Here is a 26,736-nt window from a genome sequence, read left to right as displayed (position 1 = left end):
ACAATGTGTGTCTTTAAAGAGTTTTCCTTTCCTGTTTTCTGCTGAACTCTGCCAGCACTGTGGTCTCAGCAAGGTCCAGATTAAACCTTCACTTCCACTGCATCAGGGTGGGAGCTGAAATCATTTAACAAGTGTACTTGTAGACAAAAGTAAAGAATAAATGCATTTTTTTTAACTAAAAAGATAAAATTATTTGGTGATCAATGCTGAAGAAATACAACACTAATAAAAATATAAGGACAATGGAAAATTACTTTTTCATTACTTTTTAATTGTGACTTCCCGATTAATTCTATAATTTTGGCTAAAATACTCACAAATGATCACCTGAATATCTTTTTTTTTTTTTTTTTTTTTAATGTTACTTGGTCAAAAACAAGATGCCTAAAAAAAAGTCAGCTTTGATGTTTTAGGGCATTTTTCAAATATTTAGTGTTTTTATGGTGACTGACCTTCATGTGACAGAGCCACGCATATTCATATGTGCTCTTATGATATTTTTAATCATAAAAATGCTCACTACAATGAATTTGTCATAAATCACCTTCGCCTATAAATGTTAATTTCTTTCACAGGAATTGGCATGGCAAGGATAATAGAAGTCGTGTGGGGTCATTCATGACATTAGAACCTTTGATTTGATTGTAATTTTCCACTTCTAATAATGCATTGTACAGTGAACCACGGCTAACTGAACTAAAGTAGGCAGCGTTACGGCTGCAGAAGCCTTGAGGCTGATTCTTCATGGCCAAAGTGAATGAAAGCAGTTAAAGCGATGTTTGAATCAGTCTAGTTAGTGCCATTTGCATAAGAAATGATTCAAAACTACGATTAATCACATCAGATCATTTTTTGAATATCTGTCATAGATGAAGGAATAAGTGTGGGTATGACAAACACAAATAGAGCCTTTCAAATAAAGATTGCTACTTGAGGGTTAATCACCAACTGAGGACACAGTCAAGTCAATTAAAACTGAAAACTGATCCCTTGCAGCCTAAAAATATCCAGTTCTCAGAACTAATGATTTGTTCTTTTTTCCATCAATGCAAGTTAAACTCTTTGAATTTTAAACTCTTGGTCAGATGAAATAAAGAATTTGTGACGTGAGTTTTGGGTCAGGAAGAAAGTTCGTGGGCATTTTTAATTTATGGGATTTGATCCAGATGGAATTAAACCATTTTCATTCATTCTAAAATTATTTAATTAGAAACAATATAGGGTAACAAATCCCCGTCTATTACTTCCATGCTTCTGTTTCAGCCTAAATCTTGTTTGCAGATGTCTGATATTTCAAAGAGTTTGTTCAGAAACATTCAAAATATTTAATTATTGAGATGTCTGAAATAAAAATCAAAGCATTAAACAAAAAAAAAAAAACAAAAAACAAAAACCACAGAACTCTCCATTATGCTGGGCACATCAATGGGTAAATTAAGGGTAGTTAACATTTTTGCCATTAAATAGATCACAATGGCCGGGGCCGTAATGACTCGCTTGGTCACATGAAAGTTAATGTTTAAATGAATATTTTTTTTGTCTTTGCTTGTCTGCTTTTCAGAGAAATCGTACCGGCATCATACTTCCTCTCTGCATCGTGTCACAGCTCTGCCCGTGCACGCAGCTCCGAACACGTTTCAAAAATCGTGTTTTTATTTGACTGGTCTGCAGTTCAATAGTCAAAACAAATTAATCGGATCGACTTGTCAGGCACCGATGCCCCTTACAGCTCTGAACGTACACATGCCCACTGAGCCCGGGCAGGTTCAGAGTCGGCATTAAAATCCTCTACACTGATTTGAGATGATGTGCAGTCACAACCTATATGGTGTTCTCCTCAGCCTGATGCCGCGGGAACGCTGATCGATGTGACAGTTACCGTGGAAGCACAGAAACAAGCTCTCAGCAAACAGCTGATGTCAACATGTTAATGGACCCTGCTGAGGTCTGCGCTGACCACTGAGATACATTACAGGAAAGATTCAACTCTTTAAATTAGAGGAAGAAACTAAAATCATTCTACTGCCAATAACAGCTGTTCAGGATTAGATGCTTAAAATTTAACCTTCAGTACAATGAAGGTGGTTAATTTCTCACTGTATTAACTTATGCTTCAGACCTCAACTGCTAGGAAAACACCTAAAGAAGGCTCCAGGCGATCCAGGACAGAAGAAGGACAATGGCTGCCCAGGTGAAAAGCAGTGTGTTAGGAGTATCAGAACAGCTGAGATACATTTTTCAAAACACTACGTCTCAGCGGCATTCAACCCACAAATCAAGCAAGCCAAAAACAGGTCCTCCCCCAGGATTGGGTCCCTCAGAGTAATACAACGTATGCTGTTAAGTGCCAAGAGGATTGCTGTGAATTATAGCAACCTCTGCCTAAGCATCAGGCCAGGACTCTGTAGTCTGTTTACACCTACTGGCCTCTTCAATGTTGAAGGCGTGCACATCCTGGACAGGGAGGAATGCAGGGAGACAAGAAGGCCATTTATGTGAAAAGGGAACGACCATCGCTGAATCGAGGAGGGGGCCTAAGGGTCTATCGTTCACCATCTTACAATGCTGCGATTACAGCCATTCTCCAGCTCTCTGCGAATAGCACTCACAGCCACTCATCAATGGTCGTGACAGTTGGCAGATTACCGATCATGAAACTGAGCTCCTGGCTCATTGTTAAGCAAAGGTGCTGGTTTCGGTCATTATGCAACCGCGCTGTTTTTAAGGTTGGGGAAACCTGCAGTCAGCTGAGACTGAAGAAGTCACACTGATGAGTGATGAACTGTGAGCTGGCAAAGATTCATTTACCGCCTTTCAAAACCACACAGTCTACAGCTGATCTGTCTGCAGCAGCCGTGCTACTTTCAGTCTTTATTATGTGTTTAACCTCTTTATATTTTTCTAATATTATAGATTTATCTTCTAAAAATCAGCTGCTCTGCTGCCAGTAGAAATGTCCGTGTCTGATCCGTCACTAGCTGCCAGCTCACCTCCTTCGTGTGAACACTCGTCGCTAGCTTGATAAATCCTGGGTTGACCTACTGAGTTGATAACAACCTTCATTGTGTTGCTGATGTTAGGGTAAGTAAAGCCAGATACCCAAAAGATGCCCCAGGTATGTCAGAAACATCCCTAATGCTGCACCTGAAAATTAGACAGCAGTCTTATCTCTTCTTACCTTAAGAGATACAGACAATAAGATTTTTAACCCAGACTTCACACTTCTCCTCTCTCTCAGGCTTCCTTTGACACTTTTTACGTGTACAACAGAGCGTGACACAAAAGGATGCCTTTGAGGAGAGACTGAAAGTGTGCACTGTTATCACTGGTGTCACTTGGTGTCACAATGCAGTAACAAAAGTCAAAAAGTCCCTACTCTCACCGCACAAGCACAATGACCTGTGGTAGGTGTTGGGCTTCTTGTATTGAGTGGGTGCATTTAACACCTTCTATTTTGGTTCAGGTATGTGCAGCAGCGCAAAGTGCAAAAGATCTGTAGGCACTGAAAGAGCTTCGATTCAAAAAGCCCACCTATTCCTCTAACCTAGCCATCCAATGCACGTGGAAGTGTGTGGTAACATTGGTAAACAGTGGGTGGAAGATTATGATGTGGCCATTCCCATCCCAGGTAGACATTTTTGCTCTTGGTCTCTACTGGAGTAGCTTAGTATGATTCCCAGTTCAAAATAATCAACATATGGCTTAAAATAAGCACCACTGCAGCCCTACAAGTAATTCACTGTCTGAAACAAGCTGCCTTACCTACTCTCCCTCTTTAAGTCGACCACTGGCTGCCCCTCACAAACAGAAGGTGTGAGCAGCAAGAGGTTTGAGGCTCAGATGATCATATTTCTCATACAGATCCCAGAGTAGAAAAAAAAACAGTTTGACAGTCTGTTTGGAGAAGTCTGAAGCATGAGCTTATTTAAAACATTTGCCATATTTAACATCTTTGTAACACTGTAACTATATATAGATGACAGAAAACAAGAAAAACAATAACAGGTTCACTTCAAGATTTCTCGATGTGTGTCCTGCTGCCGTCAGATAGCTGCAGAGATTTAAGCTTTAGCATAAAAATAATCTTAACTGAAAGATCAATAGAGACTGATATTTATTTTAAATTCATGCAATAAATACAATCGGCGAGGCTAAGCCCCCTAGCTCTCTAGTGGTGAGACTACCAGGGCTGTAAACACCTTTTTTCCTCCCACTTACATCTTTGCTTCCATCCTTCTGTTACTACGATAAATTCCTTATTTCGTTTACTTTACTAGACGAGAAGACTGCGGCTTGTGACTGGATGCTGTGTGTGAGGATGCTGGTTTGAATCCCCGGACTGGCATGTACTGGAAAAATGGGATTTCCACACTTGAATGGACTGAAATGGATCGAAAAACGTCAGGAACCATCTGGAATCCAAACCATTGGGGGGGGGGGGGTCTCCACTCTGAGTACACCACTGTGGGCCATTGAGCAAGGCCCTTAACCCCCTCAGTTGCTCCCTGGGAGCTTTCTAGCTGCCCCCTGCTCCGCATGTTGTGCTGTGTGTGTGCTGCATAAGTGATGGGTTAAATGCAGAGACTAAATTTCATTACATGCATGTGTATGTGGCAATAAAAAGTTGTTTGTTGCTATTGCCATCAGGGTGATGATGAAAGTATTTATTTTATCTTCTCTCATTTGCTCAACCTGATTCCATTACTGTTTTAGTTATTTTTCAAATTCTGTTTGTTCATATTCTGATGCCCCAAGACTTATTTGTTGTAGCTTTATTTTTGCCTTTCCCCTGCCCCTGGAGGGGTGAATGGGGTATTGTTTTTGGTATATTTGTCTGTCTACAATATTACAGCAAAACTACCGGTCCGATTCATACCATATTTCCATGAAAGATGGCCAGTGACCCCTAGATGACCTGATGAAATTTTTTCCATAACTAGATCAAGGTCGGAGGTGAAGGTTTTCTGAGAATCTTGTGAACACAATAACTTGAGAACAATGTGAGATAGGATGTTCAAATTAGATGCATCTACTAAAAATCTTGAGTTTGAATCTTGGCAACCTTGAGTTAAAGCTAAAGGTCAGAGGAAAATTGTTCAAATCAACTAAATCGTCTTGTTACGTCTGACACCATTTGTTATTTTTTTTGGTTGTTGTCACCTTTTGATGATTTCTATGAAATGTTTGCTTCTTTGCATTTATCACCACAAATGCCTAAATTAGTAAAATTTGAAGAACCATGCAAATTTTTACATGACTTGTGTGAACACCAGAAAATGGCCCTGTAAGCTCGGCTGATCAGTGAACTGGGAATGCACATCTAAAGGGAACTGATTTGACAAACAGAGATGACCAAAATGGCTTTTATTACACACGCTATTCTTGCCTTTAAGCACAACAGATTTGCACACTGCACGCCTGACCTGCTGATAATGTCCACACTGGTCAAAGGCTGCTGAATATCAATGAGATCGACTAATGGAGCAGCAGCTGGAAACACAACTATGTAGACGCCAACACTCCATAATAGCGAATACATTCTTTTCCCCCCTCAAAAGCTGCTCTGGCACAAGAAATCAAGAATCAAGTGAAGAAATGCAGCTTAAGATGCCAGGGAAGTGATCTGCTGCTGATGACACACAAATAGGTCACGCTGTTGCAGATGGGGCCTCGCAGGACGTGCATGTATCCGAGGCTTGAAAATTAGCCAGCGAGTCAACAGTGAATTAGACCCCCTGCAGCACCTCAGCCTCGTGTTTGTCCTCGCTATCGCAACAACCAACTACTCAAGTGTGATAACAGCTTCACAGCTTTTTGTAAAATTCTCCAAACTGAAAGTAACACTTTGCTGAACCCCAGAAAAACAAGATTCGAAATCAAAAGATGATTTTCTCAGTCACAGCTGTGGTGTGGCCCGTCGATCAAAGCGGGACCCATAACGTCTTTTTTCCCCCCTCCCTCACGCTTTCTGTTCTGAGTTTTTGCGGGTTAACAAGCTTTCTCCAGCGTCCATGGTCAGCACAGCTCATGGGATTAATGCTGGCTTTAAGACCGCTCTCTAATGCCAGAGCCCGACAAGTTGAAGACCTCCGCTTGCAGCTTCATATTCAGTTAATTTAAAGGATTTTCCCATTTTGAACACTCCTGCTGCTGTGCCCTTTTGCTAAGATGGTATAAACCACTTATCCTTCAATGCAAACCCAACAGGAATCAGATGCACCTAGAACAGACTACCTGAAACTGCATTTAATGGTCACCCAGGGTTTTTCCAAAGGAATTTCTGACACCCCCCCCCCCGTCTGTTTTGGCCAAAGCCAAAGGAAAATCACCAGCACTGTGATAAAATTAGGCTTTCAAACCACTTTTGTTGAATAGGTCTTACTCAAGCACAACACACAGTTTATCACATACATAACACATAACAGGGAAAAATAACCACTTCTGTCAAATAAGCTAACTCTGGCTCTCTTTACTGTATGCAGACTCACTGTGCTTATGTGCCTAGCCACCCCACAAAGGTCTAATCTGTGCCAACTAAAACCCTACCAGCAATAGGTCCAGTTTGTGTAGATATCTACAAGAAAATTATCCTCAGCTTTCATGAACTATGACCTCAGTAAACACTTCCCTTATGAGTTTTTGACTTGATCACTAGTTTTAAGTCTTAATGAATACAAGATGATGTTTAATTTGTAAATTTTGGTCCCAGTAGTATCCAGAAGACCGATAAAACATATGGCTTTTTAGAGGAAGCCCTTCTTGTGACTGGCAGCAATGTTTGGTTTCAAAAAAGCTAAGAAAACCTCAAAAACAGGCCTTCACTAGAACTTTGTGATGGCCATGTCCACTTTTTATGTACCATCTCTGGGAAATACAGCAAGTACCTGCTTTCAATATAACAACAACTACAAGTACTAACAAGGATTAAAGCTAAACAGCCAATGAATAACAACAGATAAAAAAAAAAAAAAAAAAAAAAAAAAAACAGAATAAATTTTGCAATATCAGATACGACAATAAGTTCATGCTGAGGCTAATGCAGCCATGTTCAGCATCTTATGCAAATGTAAAAGTAAGGTAACAAATTTGTCCTAAACAAAAAACTATCACTATTTTACTTCTAAAAGTATATTTGGTTTTGCATGCCCTCTCTATGAATCACCACCTTATCATGGTAGAGGGGTTTAAGTTCTTGAGTTATCCCAGGAGCGTTGCTGTCCCAAGGCAAACCTTCTTGGATAAGGAGCCAGACTGAACACGCCTGAAAAAACCCCTATGAAGAAATGATCAAGGGACCAGATCCGGGGACAGGATACCGAGGTCCACTGGTGAGTGGGAGGTAACTGGGTTTTCGCTTATGTGTCGTGGTCCTAGGTATTTGCGATGGTTTCTGTTTGGGTATCATAGTTAGTGTCAGTGTTTCCCCGTCCTTGCCTCCTTTGCCTTATTTGTGTGTTAGTGCCTTTGTTCTCCTGTCTCAGTGGGGTTTTTTGCCATTTCCCATGTTACTCTGGTGGTTAGTTTTCACTTGTCTAATCCAGCTTTTTCCGTCCTTTCTGACCATCTGCTCCACTCTCGGTTATTTTCTCCAGCTGTGGTCGATCGTCTACACCTGTGATTTGTTCCCATATGTCTTGTTTGCAGTTATACATGGATTACTGCATCCTTGGACTTTTTTTGATTGTATATTTTCAATGCACCTCCACCCGCAGGAAGTGGCGCAGGAGGATGGAGGTATGCGTATTGAAAGAGGGAGGTCTGAGCACCTCTGCTCAAACTGTTGCCCCTGTGAAAATGGATACGCACATTCAGTTATATCTGACCTGCTAAAGAAAATGTTTGATGAACACCAAGTCAGTACAGGAGCTCCTAGTGGGAACATGAAATCCATCAAGGACCAAAAAGGGTGAAGCAACTGCCTGTCCCACCGATAGCATGGATTCAACACTCACACATGCAGCCTCAAGCTGAAAGCGGTGGTAGAAGCTGCACCCATGCCCTGTCTCACAGCTGCCAACTGAATGTAACGCACTCAGCATCTCCTCTGACACCACTTCTCTCACTCTGAATCCCTAAAATATGCAACAGACACTAAGCCAACTAACACATTCAAAAAGTGAATGGAGCCAGACAGCCAAACGCCTCATAAATGTCTAAATCCACACGCAGAGAAACCCCAAGAAATATTCAGATCTCTTACATCATTCAAACCCACAAGTGACTTGTTGACTTTAAGTCAGCGGGTGTGATCCTTTTTATTCAAATCAGAACACGGAAAGTCCCGAACAAAAAAGCTTGGTTACACACTTTGTTCTCCAGCAGGAGAGGCGCTGGATAGTCTCAGTCAGCTGGGTCCTCAAAGGAAGTGAACATAAAAGCCTCATCTCACAGTTCACATTCATTTAGATCTGCTATGATAGCAACAAACAAGCCCATAATCCCATTTTAATGACCACACCCAACTACAAGTATGAAATAAGACACAGCAAGTACAGTCTCGTCTAATGCTGACCTCTGATTGTCCTGATCATGTGGGTGTAAAGAAATTTCACTGTGAGGTCAATGCTTTTATAAGTTGTTTTAATCACAGGAATTTAATATCAACGCTTTCGTGCTCTTCATTCTGTAAAAGGGATCGGCACGTGGTTAACAGGATACAAAAGAAAAAAGGTGCAGTCAGGTCGCTGTTAGTAAACCGCAGCATTCAAACAGCTGAAAACATTCAATGGTCTCAAACGATCCGCAACAGCCCAACTACCTACAACGGTTTGATTCAACTGGTGCCAGCAGCTGTTCTGCTCGCAGTACTGAAGAATGGCATTACAAAATTGCCATGCCTCATTTTCATGTTTTCAACTATGGCAAAACTTTTGCTATCTCCTCAAAATCAAACCTCATATGAAGTCTACATAGTTTACAGCCATAGCAATGGGTAAATGGTTTCCAGTCGCAACAGGCAAGGGCTATGAGATCATCCATCGCTTTCCAGAGGACCGTTTTGTACTTATGTGCTCCTTATTTACTTTTGCAACAAGTCAAGATTTGGCATCTTACTCAACATATTTGCCGTTTACAGTAATTAAGGTGGCAGATCTACTGTGAAACCAATCAGTAATCATTAAAATAATGGGTCACTGATTCCAGAAAGAGACTAATGCAGCTTCTAACAATTTACACTTGGTTGCTGCCAATGTTATCAGCAGAAATCCTTGGGGTGGGGGTGGAGGGAATAAAATAAATAAATACAAGTCTCCTCCTCACTGTCCCTCCACAGAGACAACAGATGTCTTACAATTATGTTTTTTTTTTTTTTTACATTGTGTTATAGTTTCATTTCAGGACTGTAAGAGTCTCTGATGTGTTTTGTCTTTGTTTACAGTTTGTTTCTCTCCTCTGCTCTCAGTTAGACTGTTTCTCTTTCATCATGTGCTTCCCGGAGCAGGAAGGAGAGACAAGCGAAGTGAAGATAATGCATTACATTTGTACTGCTTACATACTTTATGTGTACTAGTTTAATTTCACTGCGAGATCACATTTTCTCCTCTGCTCTCGGTTTCACCACGTCTGTTTCACTCTGTGCTTCTAGTGAGCAGAGCCAAGCACGAAGAAGAGACAACTGACATGAAGATGAAGTTATTTAACTGAAGACCTCTGAATGTGGACAACCAGGTCTAAAACACTAAGTGAAACAAGAGCCTAGTGCTATTGCACTAACTTGTATTTAATGTAAAATTCAACTTGGACCCTTCTTTATTGTAATGATTGACAAAAATCATAGGTTCTGAACCTTTTTGGCTTCTAATGAAATATCAACCACTGCTCTAAGAGCAATAAAATCTTCCACACAAGGGCAACTCCACATAAATCAACAGGGGAGAATGACTCTCATTCAGATTTGTCTTTGAAATAAAAGAGCAGCCGATAGGGAAAAGACACCCACCCACCCACCCCCACTCCCTAGCTGAGGCCCACCACAAAGCTGTCAATATAGAACAATAAGGACAAATAGAACTCTTCTCAAACATCTGCAATATTGTACCACAATTTAATCTTTCCATACTGTGATACCCAAGTGAAGCATTTAATGTCTAGTTAGAAAAAAAAAAAAAAAAAAAAAAAAAAAAAAAGAGGTATAAAATGAACCGTCGCCCAAAAAAAAGGCAGAGTTGAGCATAACTGGCCGAACTGAACCCTCACTACCAAGTAGCGTTTCCCTGCTGTAATTATTTTCTCATTAAAGCAAGTGTATGCAGAAAGAAAGATGCTGTTATTAGAGCAAATGTTTCACTTGCATTTGTGACATAAAAATATATGCATCCAAATTGTAAAATGTATTAAGCAGAATGCATGATAATTTAAAAGTATAATAAGATTCAACCCAAGAAGCCTCTTTTCTTTATCCAACAAATATGCTTATAACACAACCAATCCACGGTTTCAGAGATTTGTTCCCCTCAACTGAAATCGAGCATCCGGGACGAGCTCCAAGAGGAAAACGCTATGTTTTGATATTGATTTCAGCGTGACTTGTAACCACACAAAATAATGTAGTATGAAATGGTGCTGGCCTTAGAAGTTACACTTTGCAGACACAACTTCAACATTACTGAGAAATCAAAAGTTTGACAGGTCTGCTGCTCTTAAGTTACAGCTGGATAAATGCTGTTCAGGAGAGGGTTGAGTCTGCTTACCTCAGGCTGCCTCAGCTGGACTACCTCTGCTTTGGTAATAAGGTGTCCAAGGATGCTTTTCATCATCCACTGAGGTATCAGATGAAGCCACAGGGGAACTTAAACACAGGAAACATACCACTTCTTTCCTAACATGCATGTCTGCCTGTGACTGTGGATCCATTTCTAACTAAAAACAACTTACAGTTACCGTGGCTACCATGCATCGAGACCAATTGAAGCTGCTGTCACTTGAAATATCTGTAAATGGCAAATAGACCTTTCATATTAAAGGTGCAGGTATGAGTCCCCAACTGAACCCACTGACCTTTAGATTAGTGGACATCTCCCTCAACCTCCTGAGCCACAAGGAACTCGTCATGGAAAATGTGTTCAAAAGGACCTACTGCAAATGTAACACATTTGTAGTAACCCTCAAATTTTAATACATCCATCCATCTTCTACTGCTTATCCAGGTCGCTAGGGGCAACAGTCCCCCACTCTCATATGCATATTTAATGCATCTTTAACCCTTTAACAGTGGCGATTGCCGCCGATGCCCGTTACCTGCCCTTACTTGCAGTGAACAGCTGGTTAACACTGAGCCTATCACCGCTGAGACGTCTGATCAAACACACTTTTGAATTACCATAATTACACAACCGTTTGTCCTATTAGAAAAAAATTCAAACGGTTTCTGAAAGCTGAGAAATTGCACTTCACACCCAACCTAGGGTTATTACAGTAATTTTTGAAGACAGTCCGCAAATGGCAGCACTTAACGTAAATGTGGTAAATAAAGGGTTAAGTGCCCAGTTCAAATATCTTTGTCTGGCATCTAAACATGAGGTGAGAGAAGTCACTGGCACCACAGCTGGTGTGATCCCATCAGAAGATAGTCTCTAGTTACATGTCTGCCTGTCCGTGCACAGATGCAGTAACAGAACTTGAGTAGTTGAAATCAAAACTAAGGCGGAGTTCAAAGATGGTTGTGGTCCAGCCACTGAGTGCTGAGTACATGTTAAATAATGCATTCATGTCTTATTGATGGGTCTCAAGGTCGTAGTTCCTGAGTCTGAAAAGTGAAGCTAGTGCATGAGTACCTTAACCTCTAAAACATCCACCAGTTTGCAAGTGACCTCTCTAAGGTTTGGTTCATGTCTATCCATTTACATGGAATTCTAACCTATATGGCAAACCCATGAGGAAATTCTATAACAGAAGTGGAAATGTATGGAAGAGGCTTGATATGGAAAGTAATTACTTTCAAAACTAAACATGTGGCTGAAGTGGAACCTCACTCTACCCCCTTAGTGGTTTGGCTTTTAAGTGGTAGATTTAAAGGGCTAAAAGCTGAATTATTTCTGCTGAGTGGCAGGGGGCAACTCCTCTTGTTGCATCCAAGTCTATGGGAAAGTGGCCCTTGGCATCCTTGATCGATGACCTTAGTAAATGCTGTCCTGATCATTTTATGGTTTTCATTGCTAGTTTCAGGTCTTATTGAATAAAAGATTATGTTTATTTTGGTAATTATTGCCACAGTTAGCGAAAAAAAAGAATAAACCAGGGCTTTAGGGTGCGCCTTGGATTGAAAAGTTCAAACAGTATGAGTGCGCAATGCCAGTCATATCTGTCCCGTGTTCATGACATCTGATGTCAAAAAGCTAAGCTGGTAACAGCTCAAGGCTCCATAACAGGACCTCACTAGCCAGTGGGTGATGTCAAGGGGTCTTGACTACTGGTCTGCTGTTAGGGTTCTCAGTCATTTCCCTTTCTCTCTCTCTTTTTCATGGTGGCTACTTCTTAAATAGGTAAGCATGAAAATTTTCCTTGTGCCAGTTGTATTTTTCCAGGATTGGAGGTTCAACTTAACCCTTTCTGCAGTCTCCTCCTCCATCCTCCCCCCTGCTCTTCCTGCATCATCAACCAGACCACATGCATAAAATGGCAACAAAGCAGTTAGTCGGCGTGCTTTTGCTTCAGTGTGAGCAGCCATTAGCCAATGCTATCAGTACTGTGTGCCTCATCGGTGTTTACTAGTTAAACTGTACCTAGATTGTCTCGTCCTGGTGTTACTTTGTGTGCGTAGTAACACCAAACACTAGTCTCTGTTAGGGCTGCTTAGTGTTTTCAGTGTACCTGGAGACTGGGCCAGGGATTAGTTTTCCGCACCTGTCACACACAGAGGCAACTTTTATGTTTACAAATGTTGCTGTTTAGGAGGTGCAAATGTAGTAAATGTTACTGGTTTGGTTAGGCAATTAAGTTGCCGTAATCTGTGAGAATAACTCCAAGCTCTGGAGTCTCTTTTGGCTACATTTATTTCTTTGTTTTGAATAGCACCCATTGATCCTTTGTCCTCCTCTTTGTGTGGTGTTTTCACTTAAAAATCTCAAGTTTCCCTTCATTAATTTCTCCCTAGTCATTAGTGTTGCTCATCTTTTCCCTGAGAAACCTGATGGTTGTAATGAAGGAAAATCTTTAATGAATCTGTCTAAATATGCTGCATTATGTTCACAATTTTAGTGTTTAAGATTACAGCATGGAAGTCAAAGCTCTTGGTTTCTAGTGTAACAAGAGAAAAACAATGCCAGTAATATTTGTGAGAAACTGACGGAAGCAGAAACACTCGAGGCTTCAGCTCCACCTGGGGACTACAACTACAGCTCACCGATGCCAGCTTTTCCTACACTAAACAGCAGGATGTATTAAACAATACAGCTGTCTGCCTTGATCCACTCCAGCGTTTGTCTCTCCTACGATTATTCGCCTCATTCACACACACCCCTCCCAACTCTTGTTTCACCAAATGAGAATCAGATGTTTTGCAGAGGAAGTATGGACCCCCACCCATCCTGCTTTGCAGGGGAGGTGGGATAGCATCTGTGTAATAACGTGCACACACTGACAGGAAGTTTAAAATTCCACCCAACTTCCATCGCTGGCCGGCAGCTGAGGCAGAAACCACACACTGGTCCTGATCCATACAAAGTCACACATTAGGTTTACAAATAAGCAGCGGCAGCATCCATTACCTATGGAAACTAATGCAGCAGGATTTACTTTATCAACCGCTCTTGAAGGAATGTCAAAAACTCGCTCACGAGGCTTAAAAATTTAGGACCAGGGCTTAGATGACATCCTCTGCTGCTGCCGCTCCGTCAAAAAGCATGACTTCCCTAAACAAAGACAAGGCCCCTTTCACCCCGCAAATTCCTTGACAACTGCTGCAAGCTTCCTGCTGGCATTTGATATGCTCCATTTCGTTCCCATGACCGAACTCCAGTCATGCCGAGGCGGTTGAAGGCTCATCTCGCTGACACTCTGAAGAGTTTCTGCACTCCCGATGTGAAACTTCCCTGATCCTCTGAACCAGCGAGGGTGTCAAAGCGAGTCAAATGTAAATTAACTTAAATTTAGTTTTGCTTTCTATGTCTCAAAGTGTGCACTAGCGAGTGTGTGTTTCTGAGTGCAATCACATGGGGAAGAGACAACGAGGAGCCGCTGTGGGTTATCGTGTGTAATTAGTTTTAACCTTAAGTGGTTGGGATGAAACATTTTCTTTGGATCTGAGGGATTTCTTCTTTTGGTTGAACCTTTTGAAATCTCTGCGGCTATCATCAGAAAAATGAAAAATTCCTCCTTTTTCAGTGCTTCACTCTCACTTAAGAAGGCCATATTTACCCGTCCGGTTTTGGACTCTGAACCGGTGACCATCATCACAACCACACTCCTCTTGACTTATGTCTCGACAGTGATTCTGCACTGGCATCCCTTCTACAAAAAAACCCCCGAAACAGACCCCCCTCTCTTTGTCTCCTCGGCGGTGGGGGCAAACTCACCAAGCTGACTCTGTTTTTCCCAGCATGTGGTTGCCAGGTTGGACAGTTCCTGGTATTTCTCCGCCAGTTGGAGTTTGCCGTTATTAAGGCGAGGTCGCTGAGCGAGGCTCTCCTCGGCCAAACTCCGGTTGGAGGTCAGCATCGTCTCTCTGTCAAACTGGAGGTCCTGAAACTGCGAGGGGAAAGAAAAATAATAAGTGTTAAATTAGCTGCCATTTTTCCTCTTACATGCACAGACTCTCGTGACAACCAGCCATGGAACAGCTGTGCAGCAGTGTGGCTGCACACAACATCGAACGTATTTGGGCAATGACACAATCCATGCAATTTTGCCTCTGACTTAAAACCCACTGTGGTGTGTATAAACCATCAAAATGTGAAGTGTGGACTTTCTGTTGTAATTCAAAGGGTTTAGCAAAGTATTCAATTTACTGTTTAGGAATTACGGCCATTTTTATACACAGTCTCCCATTTTCAGAGGCTCAACAATAACTGGGCAAACAAACATTTGAAATATAAGGATGTTTTTAATGCTTGGATGAAAATCCTTTGTATCTGATGTTTCTAAAACAACGGATACACACCTTGATAATGATACGCCTACCACCTCGAATGTTCTTGATTTGGTCTGATGTGAAACCGATTTTTTTAAACCATAGAAATGATTCTGTGATCATTCACCTTAGGTGTCTTCTGTGGGCCTTTTGGTGGTGCTGATCTGGCTTCTTAAGAATGTATCAGCCTGTTGGTGTGGCCACTCCTTCTTTATCCCTCGGTTTATTTTGGTTCTTCAGTCTAACGATGGCCTCCTTCACTTACCTCGACATCTCTCTAGACCTCATATTGAGAGTTTCAGGGAACAGCAACCAAATGCAAGTTCAACACCTGGAATCAGCTTAATTTGTCATGAACCAGTACTTTTGTAAACCCCCTTGAATTAAAGCTGAAAGTCTGCATTTCAGTCACATCTTGATTATTTCTGCACAATTTTGTTAACGTCTTTCATTAAAAAGAGCATTTGACATTTCCCTAATGACCATGTTTTCTTGATTAAAATAATAAAAAATGATTTTATTCTAAGACTAACTGTTCTCGTCTGGATTTTTTTTTTTTTTTAATGTGTGCATTTAATTTTTTCCTGAACCATTTCCTAGTGCTATGAGGGAAAGACAGGCTCAGCCACTAACAATAATCACCAATCAATCACAAATTCACTGAATGGCTACTGGTTAAAAAAAACAAAAAAACAATACAGTATAAAGAAAGTGTTCCTTTATATTCCTATGACATCGTGAAAATTGTGATAAATATAAAAAGCTGTTTGCAGACGTAATGTTGAAGGTAAATGAGGCGGAGGGGGTGGTAAATACTGTCACTGGACCATAAGACTGCCATAAATTATTTAAATAAAAGCCACTCCCTTTAAGTCTGGTCCCAGCAATAGCAGCTGGCATCTCAAACACAGACACAATGCCACTTTGTGAGTTTCACAAAGTAAAAATGAATCGGTCTCGGCATTCCCGCGACTCTCTTTTTGCTCAATTGCTTTCTTTCAGCGGTCTGTCTCTTTGGGCCTGAAGCCCATTTCATTGAGTCCATGTTGCACGGTGCATCTGTCTCACATTTTCCGGGTCATCAAAAGGATGTTTGAGTCTCAAGTTGGGAAAAATTTGCAGAATTTGCCCTGGAGTTAAAAGATGGATGACAGAAAAGGACAGGGACAGATCATCGTTTCATCCATTCATTCTCAATAAAAATAAATAAATAATGCACCTCATTTCACACTCACACCCCAATAACGCTCCTTCCTTAAACAGGAATCCCAACGGATGCATTTCCTGCCTCAGCTGGTCCGCTCAGTTTAGCAAACAACCACTGCTGCAGTCCTCAGTGAGGGAGCGCTTTCTGTATTTTGATGCACGAGCTGGAAACGAGGGCTGGCTGTGTTTACCGGCTCTGATAAATGACACTTTAGAGTCAGGAGTTATGCACTGGGAGAAGATGAGACGATGCATTGTTGGTGTTTTCTGCCACGTGAACTGCAATAAAAAGATGTTGCTGTTGTCTTAAATGAGGCTCAAGATGCCAATTTAACACTCAGCCTCTGAAGAAATTGAAGGCCTAAAAAGTCTTTTCCATGAAAGAGAATTCTTCATGCAACACCAAGTATGTGCTACCCTGCCAGAAATGAAGGAGTGCTGTGCTGACAGTCTGCCTTTGCAAAGGCAGCTTGTGTGATTTGGAAGGACATTAAAGGAAATATGAACAATATTTTTATAATAATAATGGATCAAATGACAGTGTGTAATGTGGGGTCACCCCCTTGCAGATTTTGTGAGCCCACTGCGAATTTTCACCCACTCCTCTCAGAGCTTTATGTCTTCTTCTAGCTCACTGTGTTTGGCCGTCTAACCTGAAACTGTTCTGACTGGGGGTGGGGTGGGGTGGGGGTGTCACAGCAGGCATCTGTGCTAATCTCCACATGCAGGAGAAAAATGTGAAGTAACGCTGCTTGATTGTGAAAAAAAAAGAAAAAAAAATCATAATGCCATTATTTTGTAATTTATTTATTAACTTGACAAATGCCATGGATTTAATGAACTGTAAAAAACAAAACAAAACAAAAAAAACATTATTTTTTAAAGGGACAGCAGGGCAAACAATTCAAAAGGTTCACCAACCAACACGCTACCACATATCTGGTCAAGCTGTCAAAGAGGTGGTTGCACGGCGACAGCAGCGCATGCAAACTGAGCTGTCCAATTTGGTGGCTCGAGGTGGTGACAGGCAGCAGACTAGGGCTGCAGCGATTCGTCGATGTAATCAATGACGTCGACTACAAAAATTAGTCGATGTGGAATTTCTACATCGAAGCATTGTATTTTAAAACCCATCTATCTATTTGTAACTGCAATACACTACAGGAAAATATAGGGTCAGTATTGTCTCCATGGTCTGCCAATAACAACAATACCAACAAAAAAGAACATAGCAAAATAACATGAAACAGAGAGGCGGGTGGAGAAAAAACGCATTTGATTAGTTTCAAACTCGTATTTTAATTGTGAGAAGAACCAACAAGGTGCTGTTAACAGGTGGACAGGCTTGAACAGGTGAGGTAAGATTGAAATAATCGTTGACTAATTGATAAAATAATCTTTAGTTGCAGCCCTACAGTAGACTTGGCTATATTTGAAAAATGCTGTTAACACAATGGATGACATCACAGTAGCTACATCCATCTTTTATATTGACTATGGTTCCTTGTAGAGACGATGGCTATGTTCATTCAACTGATTTTCAGTGTTTTGGGTCCGATTTTTACACTGTTCATGGTCCCAACGCTCTTCAGAAAACACCAAGAGTTACAATCCAAACTTCCCTGGTGGTATTAGTGTAGGATTTAATGCATTTAACCATGTAACATACATTTCAGCACCAGTGCTATGGTTGGTTAATGACAGAATTACATCGGTACTACCGAATACTGATTCACATGAAATGAATCAGGGATAAATTTCAGTACCAGAGCACATCTGGGTTACAGAGACCATGTGATGTCACTCCTGTGATACGCTGAAAAACAACAAACATGCGTCAATGGTGGCGGCAAGCCAAAAGTAATCTCAAGTGTGGTTACACTTTCCAAAACTCGATGCAGACAACGCTCTCTGCAGCATTTGCAGCACAAGGTGCAAAGCTGGCTCTGGCAGCTAATCTGAGGGAAACACCTGATCAAGTGCAAAATATACCTAAAAGCTGAAGAGTGTGCCGCATGTGACAGCCCGAAAGGTAAACTCATGGACGCCAGTGATGATGCTTTAAAGGAGACATCAGCATCTTCAGATAATTACCTCCACCAAGGAGGTTACATTTTTGGTAGTATTTGTGTGTGTCATTCTGTCTGTAAACATGATATCTCAAAAAGTTTTGAATTAATTCTGATGAAACTCTGTAGGGGTGCAAAGTGGGGTGATATTAATGATCCATTCAAATTCAACTTAATGATTTAGTGGTCAAAAACTAACAAGTGTGATGTTTATTGTCAACATATAGAAAACACCATATAAAGATGTCAAATATGTCATTTGACATCTGACCTCTCGTTTAAGACCAACAGACTGATTTGAAGGTCAAAGTGATAAAAAATGCTATATAGTGCTATTTAATAAAATGGCTTCTTACTGCTATAGTTAACATATAGGCATATAGTGAATGATATATGGGCCCATTATATTTTGCATCCAAATGTCACCTTTGACCTCACTTTTATATTTCACATTTGTCTTTCTTTCAAGTTGACCCCAAAATGTTTTATCTTTGAAGAAACTTCAAGAGAATGAGCAGCGCAGTTAGCTAGAAATATACTGTAGTATAATATTATATAATAGGCTAAAGTTATACGTGTCCAGTTAAAAATCAGTACCTATTATCCGTTACTTGCTCCAACATGTCTGTGTAATTAAAGTAAACATCAGTACTGCTATTCTTTTCTGATTTTATTCTGTGCTACAAACTTCTTAATGTTTAAAAAGAAAGAAAAGAAAATGAATATATGCAAAGTACAACAAGGAAATTCTGCCCCCCCCCATTGATATTTTAAGCATTTTTAGACTGGCTGCACTGAAATTTCTTCTCAGCATGCCATTTACGGTAAACAAATGCATTATGTGAGAAATCATATTTAACTGTGATTAATAATATAATATTTCATGCTGTAGTATGCAAACACTGTGACAGTGAGGTCAATATCACAGACGTTAGCAACCAAGGACGCTGGTGCGGTGTGTAAAATAGTAAGAAAACATTTCAGCTGAGAAGTACTGACTTAAAGACCCATACAAACCAGCGTTTCTAACCTGCTTCTCATCACAGCTAAAGTCCTGATTTTAATCACCCAACAAAAGCATCTTTCATATTTTTTTAGCTATATTCACGTGTTAAATGACCACTTATACAGAAGGTCTGAAGCTACATGGTGGCAGCTACACTTACTACATTTCCACCGCCGAGGTGCCAGTGCTGGTGTCGGTTTCAAAGAACCAACGAAACACTTAAAAATGGGCCTGTGTTTCTGTGATATGAACTGATACAAAGCAGCAAGTTCAGCCTTAGGGCTCAACCTAATTCACAGCCGTGAAAATTGCATCAGTAGAAAAGTTTATGTTGAGATGGCAGAGTTACGCCCTTCTGTCGCTTGCATCACGCGTTCTTAGTTCGAGACCAGCTAGCTCGCGGGGTCCGAGTTGAACCCGTTTTTTGGCCGAGCACTGAGTGCGTTCGCGGTGGAAAATCTGCTGAACGGTTCAAATACTGGCGCCGGCACCGGACCTGGGCGGTGGAAAAAGGGCCACTGATGCTTCATGGTTGACGGCTCTTTAGAGGTCTACTCCAGTTATGTACATGACCAGCATTGCAGCGTTTTCATCACACCAACCTTGTGAAGAACAGGAGCTAAAATTAAGTGTTTACATTAAACAATAAAAGCCTGCGAACCAGTTCTAGTAGCACCCCCAAAATAACCTGATGAGCTGGTAAATGGACAGTTCACCAAATACTAATAAGCCCTCCTTCTGTTGGCAAGGAGGACTCGAAAGCGTTTGAATTTTAAATACAACTAGACACCTGTATATTTTTATCCTATTACTCATGTACTGATAGCAATGTTTTTCAAAAATCTCTGCTAAAGATGGACCACAGAGCAGTGTGTTTATTGTGCAGGATTAGTATGTATTCAGTCTAATTTTGGGGGAAATCTCTGTCAAATAATTCTGTCTGAAGAGCCATAAAAAGCAAAATGAGGATTACAATTCAAACTTTACCTCATCAAAGAACTATAAGGACACTTTGGGAGAGCAGTTCACCTTGAAGACCAATTCCTTAGCTCACAGTTTTAAACAAAGTCATCAAGTCAACCAAAATTTAATGGTTACTCCTTCACCCACGCACCACCTCTCCACCAAGTTTCATGCTGAGCAGATTTTGAGTAATTTTACTGAAAGACAAAGAAAGCTAAACAATGAATCTACTGGATGCTCAGTGCTTGACAGCTTCCACACACATTTATTTCCACACCATAAACCCACCCTCCCCCCAAGTCTTCAGCTCGCTGTGATTCTCACAATCGTGAGGATGACCAGGAAGATGACCTAGATTTGAAGTTGAGGGGTCACATGAGGTGATGTCCTTACTTGGTTTCGCCTCCAAGGATAAATTTTCTCAATCTGCAAGATTAAGGAGCCCAGCAAAGTGGGAAGATCTCTTGACACCCCAAATCGAAATCAGAACATGTTGTCATGAAGCGCAGCTGAAAATACAACAGGGCATGCAGCTTGTTGTGTACCTGCTTATAAATAGGATGGTCAGGTATCCCATTTCACGTGGGACTGCATGGCATTTTTATCCCATGTCCCCTCGTTCAAAATGAACATGCCTCATCTATTACAACTAACAGAACAGCTGAACCTTTAATAACATGCATCAAGTTTTAGTATTTAGCTGTACACACACACACACACACACACATACAGCTTTAGTAATGTGTCCACAAGATGGACTAAGATACCTCTAAACAGAGAAATAGAGAAAGTTGATAACCTCCCATCAAGATAGCCTTTATCTCTGACTGGAGTTTTAGGTTTTGTCGAGTCAGCTAACGCAAAGAGAGCCTGGCTTTGTTGAACTTCGCTCGTAGAATGCCCCTCAGGTCCCACGCGAGCACCGCCTTTGCCCCACATTTATCCTGAACAACAGAGTATTCATGATCCTGAACCATCGGCTACTTCAGTGATTTAGATAACATTCCTCACTAATGATGTTAAAGAAACAGCACGCAGTCATTACAGCGCGTGTGAGCTACAGTTCATGTTTTGATGTTATATCAGCTTTCCAGTGAGTCGCTACGTTGCTGTCACATCGTGTGAGCGATTTTTGGCACGTCTACCATCAGCTGCGCGGTTACAAGTCCAAACATCTTTGCAGTCGCTTCTCCTTTATTTCATACAGTCAGCCTACCACAGTCAGTGCTCCGATACCTGCCGAAGATGTCAGAAGCTGTTATGTATCCCTCAGCGGCGCGTTACACAGCTCATGTTCAAACATGCAATAAACAACAAAAGAAAAGCAAGAACAAAAGAGGAATGAATAGCTGTCACAGATGTGCACCTGGACTAATGTAGACTGGTAAGCGCTCAACTGTTTTCTTCAAACATGAGCTCTGCGTTATTATTATCATTAAGTAATGACATACATAGGTAAAGGAGCAACCTAGCAAAAACTGCAGTTCCCCTAATGGCCACTTGAGGCTGCCTCCAAAAGCGACTATCCCCATTGACTCCCATGTTTAAATGCCCAACTCTACAGCAGAAATAAACATTTTTACAGCCTGGTGGGGGTCTATGACAGCTCTTGGCAAGATTTTGGCTCCATTATCCCAACTGACTCAAAGCTCCAGGTATCAAATCTCCAAGTATCAAATCTTTCACCCAGAGCCAGGCCCAAAGAGATGCTTTTCCTGTTTCTAATGCGGTGACTCTCAGCTTCTCCTGTGTCAGTCATACTGTGTTTATGCTGCTAAGGTCCAGAGGTTTGCTAACAAAATGCAGAATAATTGCATTTCTTCATTATTTAGCTCCATCGATTTAAGCACAATTACAGTGTTTGAGGATGACTAATCCACAATGGTTACATTTCAGTGCACACACTGTTGTTATTACCCCGCCCGTGGCTGTGAAAAAGCCCTGCAATTCTATAGCTGCTGAATCCCAACTGAGTCGTTTCTGTTTGAGCAACCCTGAGGCAAAACTCATCCAAATGGGGCCCAGGAAAAAGAAGTCTGGTTACAACTGGTGTATCTCTCTCTGTGTGAGTGTCTGATTCATTAAAGCCTAATATATCAGCCTGGTCTCACAGCAAAAGAAAAGAAAAGAAAAAAACCTTCACCATTTATCCAAGTTGGGACTGGCTATAGGAGTACATCGACTTGTGGCCCCAACTGAGTCATTTTTATGTCCTGAACCTAACCAAGTAGCTTTGATAGCCAACTCCAACTCAGTTGTTTTCACGCCTCGATTATGCTTCCAACGTCTGAGAATCTGCTACGGTCAGCTTGGGTCAGACTGATATAAATTCTGTCATCAGAAATTGCGGTCGTCTGCATGCCTGCCTGTTTTTTTGTGACTTGTCCATGGAGAATTTACATTACAATACACCAAATATGCACGCACCCCAGGCAGCGGCCTTCAAAGAAGTTTAACAGGAGCGACTGCTCGGCCATCGGGTGTCCAGCTGTCCACAGCAGAGCATATTTTGTGCCTAAACCTAAAAGTCAGGGTTTTAGTCCCTAATTCTGACAGAGTAGTTTCCAATGATAACTAAAAATTTATTTTAGTTTGATAAGTCGTTTAATTTTACTATTCTTAATACTTTTAAGTGTTAAACTCTGTGTTGTGTGAGACTTGAATGGTGGTCTCTGGTGTGAGCTGTGAATGAGTCATTAAACCAACCAACCCACCCAGCCTCCAAATGCTGACTTTTTTGCCTTTTAAAGGGGAAAAATATTAATGTCATATACATAGACACAAATCATTAGATACAAGACTGATTGGATGTCCAAGGACAATAATGTTGGGAAATCTCTGCTCAGAAAAACCAGTCAATAGATTATGGATGGTGATTATTTGAGGAAGTGCTGTGAGACTGTGCTGAATATGAAGCCTTACTGAAAGCTAGGGTAGGGTAAGAAGCTGTTGGTGAGCCTCATGTACACCTAACTGATGGAAACATGACTGTGTGTGTGTGTGTGTGTGTGTGTGTGTGTGTGTGTGTGTGTGTGTGTGTGTGTGTGTGTGTGAGAGAGAGGAAGAAACACAGACTGGGATGTGGTGTCGCTTGACACCACAAAGATCACTATGTAGAGCCCCCCCCCCGGAAACGCGCCTCCCTGAAGTGCAGAGTGGGGCGCGTGTAAATCCCTTGAGAAAATGTCAATTTTTTAAAAACATTTCCACACAAATTCATACACACACCTATAAACACGACTTTACGTGTTTTCTAAACATCAGCTACTACTCCTCAATTCGGCATTAATCCAACACACCAAGATACAGTAAAAGTACGCTTTAATGAACTATTACCGCTTGGCTACAGTCGTGCCTTCTGAGCGAAACGACTGAGCACCTCCAGTTTTATAAAGTGGGAATTTTACTCGAATATGTGTCGTTATAGATATTTAAATAAAGCCGAATTAAACGGCAGATAACCACTTAATTGTTCTCTCAAAGTCACCTTCTGCTTGGTATTAAGGTCCTCGGGCGAATGAAGTAACTCTCCAATGCGATATTTTTTATAAATGGAGTTCGGAGCGAGGACTCAAACCACATTACGGCGCGTATGTGGGGGGCTTCAAGACCACGATATGAAGCTTCCTGTCCAGTGAGGAGGCTCTCAGACTAAAATAAACCACTTCTACGAACCAAACACGGAGACGTCTCAGAGTTTTACATTCCCTTCACTAATTAATCATTTACCGCAAATATTAGGAGTGCGGGGTTCAATGGGAGCGAATTGGAAATCCGACCACTCGCCACGCAGACAATCGATGAGCCGTGCACTGAAAGCGGGGTTGTTTTACACACTGCACAGCAAACGTGAGGACCACAAATACCAGAACCTTCAGCATTAAAAACAAACAAACCCAAAAAACTCTGTTACAAAAAACTAAACCAGAGGCACGGCTAACGAAGCGCCAGCACAGAGCAAATTCCTCTCGGCACTTTGGTTCTTGGGGGAGCACGGAGGATCCCTACCTTCTCATTGAGGCGAATGATTTGGTCCATTTTGTCGTCGCTTTGTAAAAGCTCCCTCAGCTCCGCCGTGCTGAGCTCCCTGTAGCCGTCAGGACAACTGCTGCCCTCCTTCAAGTTGGACATTTTATTCCTTGAAATTGCGGCTGAACGCGGTCGGGAAACATAAAGTCCGCACAGCGTTTACATCTCTGCTCACATTGGAATGCGCTACAGCGACCGTCCCGCACGCCGCGTCAACCGAGCAACCGTTACGCTTCCTGTCAACTCCTTCAAAATAAAACACCCTCGTCTCTTACATCAGGAGCGTTTACAGAAAGGACACAGACGAGCCCCACAGAAAGTTAGAATAATTAAATGTACATTCTGCTCAAGTCGCTGTGCTATTCCAAAAACAAAAACAAACAAAAAAACCCACTTAGCATATGTTACAGCCATTTATGCATAGTTCAGTCAGATATAGTTATAAAAGTGCACAACTATCTGTTTTAAAAGAGGCAATCAAGGCACAAAAGAGGCAATCAAGGTGCTTTATATTGTAAGGTAAAGACCCTACAAAAATTACAGAGAAAACCCAACAGTCAAAACGACCCCCTATGAGCAAGCACTTGGTGACAGTGGGAAGGGAAAACTCCCTTTTAACAGGAAGAAACCTCCAGTAGAACCAGGCTCAGGTAGGGGCAGTCATCTGCTGTGACCGGTTGGGGCTGAGGGGAGAGAGACAGGACAAAAGACACACTGTGGAAGAGAGACAGAGATTAATAATAACTAATGATTAAATGCAGAGTGGAGTATAAATAGAGTAAAAGAGGTGAATGAAAAGAAACACTCAGGGCATCATAGGAGCCCCACCAGCAGCCTAGGCCTATTGCAGCATAACTAAGGGAGGGTTCAGGGTCACCTGATCCAGCTCTAACTATAAGCTTTATCATAAAGGAAAGTTTTAAGCCTAATCTTAAAAATAGAGAGGGTGTCTGTCTCCTGAATCCAAGCTGGAAGCTGGTTCCACAGAAGAGGCGCCTGAAAGCTGAAGGCTCTGCCTCCCATTCTACTCTTAAGTATCCTAGGAACCACAAGTAAGCCAGCAGTCTGAGAGCAAAGTGCTCTATTGGGGTGATATGGGACTGTAAGGTCTTTAAGATAAGATGGGGCCTGATTGTTCAATGTGAGGAGAAGAATTTTAAATTCAATTCTGGATTTAACAGGGAGCCAATGAAGAGAAGCTGAATACAACTGAAACAGAAGTATTTAAATATGAACTACAACACTAACCACAAACAGAAAACAAGATTTCACAAGGTAGCACTAACTAAAACCGAGAATGTAATTATAAAATAAAATAAACAACTAGCAAATATCTGCTACATAAAAGAATAACAAAACTCAAAGGAACTCAGCTAACACCATAAACACAGGAAACTAAGCTTGACTACAAATAAAGCAAAGCTGAAAACAATGAACCCAAACATTAATGAAAAACTCAAAGCTCAGGCACAAAACCCAGCGTCAATGACATATACATATACAGCGCTGGTTTACAAAATAAAAGACTTTTTGAACATCAGATACATTTAGTACAGTTGTTTCTGCACTTCCAGCTAATAAAGCTGTAAATTGTTTGGCTACAATACGGGGTTTGGTGGACATAACATTAATAACATCCCCTGTTTCCTTCCAAATGTGCGGCATCCAAACACAAAGCTTTATGGTTAGAGTGAATTCAAACAGGAGCTCAGGCGCCCAGAGTTCCCATCCACGCCAATCCCGCCTCTTCGTCTCCTCATGGATTATGTACAATATCGATCTAAGGAAGAACGGTTTGGCCTCGGGTTTAATCTGACTAAACGTGAACTAATTTAAGAACACATAAGCATGCCCCACGTCCTACAGGAAGTGTCTCCTGTGTGGCGTGTTTGAAGTTTGAATTATGTTTGAATTATTTTAAACTTATATTAAATTTACCTTTTTAATCATTGAGGTCCATTATTTTATTTTTCTATTTATTGGGCACTCTACTTTTGTGCAGTTTTTACCTTATTGATCTATTTTTGTTATATTTTATTATATTGACTTATTCTGTTTAATTTATCATATGTTGTGTTTAATGTTTTGGCCATGTACCACAGAAATTTCCCATGTTTTGGAATAACTGAAGTATATCTTATCTTACATTAGCACAGTTGTAGCTTAAAGATGCGGTAGGCACCGTATTGTTGGCTTTGTGTTTTTTCAGGTCCAAACGATTACGATTCAGCAGTTTAGAAACTTAAAGGAATTTCCAGTTTCCACAGCTCACTGGTACTGATGACTTGAGGCTTAAAGGCAAATAAAAACAAAAAGTAATGCTCTAATAATTCAAATCAAGACACCAATGCATCCGATACACAGTAAATGTCAGGAAAAAGCGGCATGCACACACA

General features: G+C 41.2%; 1 protein-coding gene across 1 annotated transcript in view; it reads right to left on the bottom strand.

Annotated features, from left to right (window-relative positions):
* Window positions 1-24,544, bottom strand: part of vps37d (VPS37D subunit of ESCRT-I) — a 43,876-nt gene extending 19,332 nt beyond the window's left edge. Inside the window, exons 1-2 of the mRNA XM_030745681.1 lie at window positions 24,320-24,544; window positions 14,514-14,685 (exon numbers count right to left, since the gene is read on the bottom strand). Of these exons, the coding sequence (XP_030601541.1) occupies window positions 14,514-14,685; window positions 24,320-24,442 (295 nt within the window). The 5' untranslated portion in view covers window positions 24,443-24,544. The remainder of the gene's footprint in view (window positions 1-14,513; window positions 14,686-24,319) is intronic.
* Window positions 24,545-26,736: the final 2,192 nt, after the last annotated feature.

This window comes from Archocentrus centrarchus, chromosome 14 (assembly GCF_007364275.1).
Source record: "Archocentrus centrarchus isolate MPI-CPG fArcCen1 chromosome 14, fArcCen1, whole genome shotgun sequence".
NCBI lineage: Eukaryota > Metazoa > Chordata > Actinopteri > Cichliformes > Cichlidae > Archocentrus > Archocentrus centrarchus.
The sequence above is the reverse complement of the archived record's forward strand: the minus strand, read 5'-3'. Positions and strand labels throughout refer to the sequence as shown.